Source organism: Thecamonas trahens (assembly GCF_000142905.1).
Source record: "Thecamonas trahens ATCC 50062 unplaced genomic scaffold supercont1.8, whole genome shotgun sequence".
NCBI lineage: Eukaryota > Apusomonadida > Apusomonadidae > Thecamonas > Thecamonas trahens.
The window spans coordinates 192,131-197,569 of record NW_013657672.1 but is presented as its reverse complement, the minus strand read 5'-3'; the positions used below and the strand labels follow the sequence as shown (position 1 = coordinate 197,569).

At 62.0% G+C, this 5,439-nt stretch overlaps 2 protein-coding genes across 2 annotated transcripts; both read right to left on the bottom strand.

The window, feature by feature from the left end:
• Positions 1-622: 622 nt before the first annotated feature.
• On the bottom strand, positions 623-2,326 carry AMSG_02038 (ATP-binding cassette transporter; the record flags this gene model as incomplete). Its single annotated transcript, XM_013905616.1, has 1 exon — positions 623-2,326. One exon carries the CDS (start codon positions 2,324-2,326, stop codon positions 623-625), a length of 1,704 nt encoding a protein of 567 aa, XP_013761070.1.
• Positions 2,327-2,415: 89 nt separating this feature from the next.
• Positions 2,416-5,027, bottom strand: AMSG_02037 (ATP-binding cassette transporter; the record flags this gene model as incomplete). Its single annotated transcript, XM_013905615.1, has 2 exons — positions 2,416-4,918; positions 5,002-5,027. 2 exons carry the CDS (start codon positions 5,025-5,027, stop codon positions 2,416-2,418), a joined length of 2,529 nt encoding a protein of 842 aa, XP_013761069.1.
• Between the last annotated feature and the right edge of the window lie 412 nt (positions 5,028-5,439).

Sequence of the window (5,439 nt, the reverse complement as noted above, 5' to 3'; positions counted from 1 at the left end):
GACTCCTCTTTGTTCTCGGCCGTCGACGCTATGCAGCGAAGCTCGATGTTTAGATGATTTTTTTGGCACTAGTCCGTTCTCGGAGTTCCCTTCACGAAAGTCCACCCTCAGGCACCGCCGCATATCTGGCGGTCAGCCCACCATTACCTCAAACACTGATCTGACTTTAGGCGCCAGTTGAGGCGCATGTTCACAGCCACAAATTCAAGGTACGGCGCGGTTTATAGGCATAATGTACGACATTCCAGTTATATGGGTATGAAGTCCGCTTACGAACACATGTTGTGGGGAGAGGGGGAGGGGCCGCCAGCGCGGGATGGCGAGGCAGACAGGGGCGCGGGCGGGCGACGGGCGACGGGCGACGGGCGACGGGCGACGGGCGACGGGCGACGGGCGACGGGCGACGGGCGGGCAGCGCAGCTTCAAGCCGTCACTGCCTTTGCCTGTGTCGGTAGTAGTCGAGTGTCGAGTCAAGCTATTCTTGAGACGAGCAAGGGGGAGGAAAGAGGGGGAGGGGAGGGGGGGGAGGGGAGGCGGATGTTGTTGTTTACGCAATCGCGCCTAGATCGGGCATGATGGTAGAGGCTAGCGAACGGATGCTAGAGCTGCGAACGCCGAATCGCTAGAGCTGCGAACGCCGAATCCGCTTGGTCTTCCTCACCTTTGTCTTGGACTTGGCATTGACCTCAGACGTGGACTTTTTCCTGGACTTGGACTTGGACTTGTCCTTCGACTTGGACTGGGACTTGGACTTGGACTTGGACTTGGACTTGGACTTGGACTTGGACTTGGAGACCGAGGCCGAGGCCGAGGTGGATGGAGGAGCCGACGAGTCGGATGCCGACGGCCGGGCGAGAGCCTTGCCCCGGAAAGCAGCAGATGCCTTGCGCCGGAGGTGGGCGGCATTGGCTTCACCGGTCTGGTTGACGAGCCATGAGAAGAGGCCTTCGTCCGAGGTGAGCAGGGCATGAGGTGAGTCGTACTGCGCCACACGACCCTGGTCAAGGACCATGATCTTGTCGGCGTCGATGATGGTCTCCAGCCGATGCGCAATGACCAGCACCGTGCAGCCGCGGAACTCGGACCGGATGGTTTCCTGGATGAGCGCGTCAGTCTCGACGTCGACGGTTGCCGTCGCCTCGTCCATGATTAGGATCTTGGACGACCGCAGCAGCGCGCGCGCCATGCACAGCAGCTGCCGCTGGCCGACCGAGAAGTTGGCGCCGTTGGGATCGACAGGCGCGCTGAGCGAGAGCTCGAGGCCGCGGATGGCGTCGGCGACGTGCGCCCGCCGCAGCGCGTTCCACAGCGCATCGTCGGTGTGCTCGTCGAACGGGTCCAGATTCGACCGCACCGTGCCCTGGAACAGGATCGGATCCTGCGGAATGATCGAGAGCTTCGACCGGAGCTGATCCAGGCCGATGGCGGAGATGTCGACGTCGTCGATGACGATCGAGCCGCCGGTCAGCTCCACCAGCCGGTAGAGCGCAACTGCGAGCGAGGACTTGCCAGCCCCGGTCCGGCCCACAATTCCGACCGACTCGCCGCCCTCGATGACAACCGAAACGCCGCGGAGAACGAGTGGAAGGTCTGGCCGGTACGACATGCGGACGTCCGAAAAGACAACGGTTCCCGACGGCGGCCACGACGGATCCGGCCGGGTCGCCTCAATCACCGCAGGCGCCTCGACGGCGATGGCCGACGAATAGTGTGCCAGCCGCTCCACAGACGTCATGTTGGCCTCGGCCTCAGCCGTCACTCGCGCAAACCACTGGAACATGCCCGAGAGCTGCATGGCGTACACAATAGCAAGGCCGGCAAAGGAGGGCGAGACCCACGAGCGCGAGAGAACCGCAAAGAGCGCTGCCAGGAACGTGATGGCCGTCGCAATGAGATCGAGCCGGAAGCCAACCCATCGCTGCGCCATGAGCGAGGCAAAGAGCGCGCGCTGATGGGTGTCGACGTTGACCGTGTGGTTGGCCGAGAAACGTGCCTCGGCCGCGTAAGCACGCACCGTCGAGATGCCCGTCAAGGTCGACGCCACATGCGAGAACAGCGGCGATCGGCATGTGTTCTCCAGCCGCTTGACTTCGCGCGAGGTCTTGCGGTAGAAGACCTGGATGCGGTAAAAGATGTAGCCAAAGACGATGAGGAACGGAATGAAGAACGGGAGCACAAAGCAAATGAGAATGCTGGCGAAGAGTGAATAAACGCCCCACTGCAGCGACTGGTAGAGCGTAAACGAGAGCTCGTTGTCCAGAATCGACTGGTCCTTGGTGAACCGATTGAGGATGCGCCCGAGCGGGTTGGTGTCAAAGAACGCCATCGGTGCCCGCAACACCCGCGCAAACGTGGTGTTGTGCAGCGTCGTCGCAGCCAAGAGCGTGTAGTACGTCCACGCCACGTCGCGCGCAATCAAAACACAATGAGCAGTAGGACAAAGAACCCGTACCATCCAAGATGCCAGTCGAGCTTGTCCACCCGCCCGTTGTCCTGCGAGATCCAGTACGAGAGCCACCAGTCGGACGAAATGCGCGCGGTCTGGACAGCGGAGAACAGGCCGAGCACGTAGGCAATGACCCACGGAGAGCCGGCAGCCTCGCCGTACGTCTTGTACACCTTCCACCCGACCGAGCCCTCGGCCCGCTCCTCGGCCTCGATGAGCCGCCCGTCGGCCGGATCAACAACCTCGGACGTGCCAAACTCGTGCACCGATCCGAGGTCGGTGTGCGAGAACTGCAGCGAGTCAACAGTCCGTGACGCCGAGACAGCCGCCGGCGTCGGCAGCGACAAGTGGTGCAGTGGCGTTGGAGAGTCGTCCAGCGAGTCGAGCGCGGGTGCCGGCGCCTCGGAGACCAGGAAGCTCTCCATAAGCTCAGCAAGCGTACCCTGCGCCGCCATCAGCTCGTCGTACGAGCCCGACTCGATAACCGAGCCGTTGGCGAGCACATAGATGTAGTCAAAGTCCTTGAGGTACTGCACCTGGTTGGTGACCATGACCACAAGCGCGTCGCTGAGCGCGCCCATGACAAACTCGTTGAAAATATGCTTGCCGACATGGGCGTCGACAGCCGAGAGCGGGTCGTCGAGCAGGTAGATGTTGCGCTCGGCGTAGAGCGCACGCGCAAGTGCAACCCGCTGCTTCTGCCCGCCCGAGAGGTTGATGCCGCGCTCGCCGATCTCAGTCCCGTCGCCTGCAGGGAGCAGGTCGATGTCCGGCTGGAGCGCGGTGGCGTCGATGACGCTCTGATACTTGTCCTCGTCAAACGGCAGGCCAAAGGTGATGTTGTCGCGGAGCGAGGCGTTTGGCACCCACGGCTGTTGAGTCACAAGCGCTGTGGTGCCCTCCACACGGACCGCAGACTCGTGCGCCGCGCCCGAGGCAAGCGGGATGTCGGCCAGGATGGCGGCGAGGAGCGACGACTTGCCGGAGCCAACAGGTCCGACAATAGCGACCTTATCAACACCTGCAGCCTCAAAGGCGATGTTCTTAAGAGTGACGCGGGCTTTGGCCCCCGGATCCGGCTCATCACTGCCGGCGGCCGGCCACGTAAACGACGCGTTGTCGATGGTAATGCTGGGGGTGGAGCTCGGGGTGGAAGAGCGGACCGGGAGGTCCGGCGAGTCAAGAAAGGCGGCAAGGCGATTGAAGCCAACCCAGGCCTCTGTGGTAAACTTGATGGCCATGGGCAGGACAATGAGCGGGAAGCGGCAGATGTTGACAATGGAGAGGACGACAAAGACTTTGGACGCCGTCAGCCTGTTGCCCGTCGAGGTGTAAATGGCAAAGACGACAAAGGCAACGAGGACCGGGAACGAGAACGAGAGCATGAGGTTGAACTTCTTGACCAGCGCCGACTTGCGCAGTTGAGTCATCTCAGCGTCACGGACAGCGGCAATCTTATCGGCAAACGATGACTCCCAGGCGTAGAGCTTGATGACTTTGATCGACGCCAGAATCTCAGACATGAGCCGGGTCCGGTTGTCAGTGACAGCGAGTGCGGCGTGCCGGAGCTCGCCGATCTTTTTGGCGGCAAACATCTGCAGCGGCATGATGGCGAGCATGAGCGCAAAGCCCGGCAGAGCGGCAGGCCCAACCTCGACAATGAGAAAGATGAGCGCGAGCGTGAGGAGGACAGGCCCAGCGACAAGCCAAACGGCAAAGCCAAAGGCCATCAGGATCGAGTGTGCATCGGCAGATACAAGATTGACGACCGAACCCACCGAGGAAGTGCCGGCGCCGGCGCGGAGCACTTTTTCGAACACAATGAGAGACAGCGCCGACTTGGCCCGCACGCCGACCCGGATCGAGGTGAAAAAGATGAGATGGACAGCAACAGAGCGCACAAAGGTGAGAATGAGCATGAGCACTGCAAGCACAATGCCGAGGTAGACCGGATCGTCCGAGGCCAGGAAATCCATCAGCTCGCGGAAGACAAAGACCGTGTAAGACATCATGGCCGTGACCCACAGAAGAACCAGGCCAATCAGAATCCGCAGCTGCGGCACAAAGGTGCGTACAAAAGTTGACCGGACCGTCTCGTCCGGAAACTCGGCCCGGGTGGCACGGTAGGCCTCGACACCAGTAGCACCGAGGTCCTCGGGCGCGGTAGCCCAGAGATCGTCAAACTCAAGCGCCGCCCGCGCACCGGCCCGCATCAGCGCCGAAGCCCATCCATAGGTCATGAGCGAAATAATCGAAGCCTTGGCCACGGGTGCGTTGGACGCAGCGGCAGCGATAGCGTCCGCACGTGCGACAGCCGCCGCCGACGCGTCCGCCGTCTCCGTCTTGCGCGCCTCGCGCTCCCTTGTCCGCTTCTGCTTAGTCCGCTCCGCCTTGCGTTTCTTCCGCTCGCGCCGCTTCTCGCCCTTGGACAGAGGCGGGCTCGCAGGTGCCGGAGCAGGCGCTGACGATGAGCTGGAACCAGCGTCCGCGAGCGTACGACGGTCGCCCGGAGTTGGCGTCCCAAACGGAGTGGCAGCCGCTGAGTCGGTCTCCACCCGCAGGCCCAGAGAGCCGCTGTCATGCTCTGCATAGGACTCGTTGCTCTGTTCAGGTGACTGGGAACCAGCATGTGCAGTATGCGTCTCAACATGAGACAGTGCGTCTCCTTCCTCGGCTTCCGCACCAGTGCTGCCGCGCGTGCCCGGGTCCGCCACCACCAGCTTGTTGTCCTCCGCTCTTTGGTCCGCACTCGACGACGACTCATACGACCGGCAAGCAGAAGCGGCAGTTGAGGAGGAGAGGTCCTCCACCGACGAGAACCATGTTGACTCACTCATCTCTCGTCACTTGAGTTTTTCAAGTCGATGTATGTGTGTGTGAGAGAGAGAGAGACGTGTGTGCGCTGCGTGGTCGGTGCAGCGTGCTCGTGCTAGCCGGTGGTGGCGGCTGGGGGGTCAGTCGGTGGTTGACCATGCCATTTGCATGTGATTGAC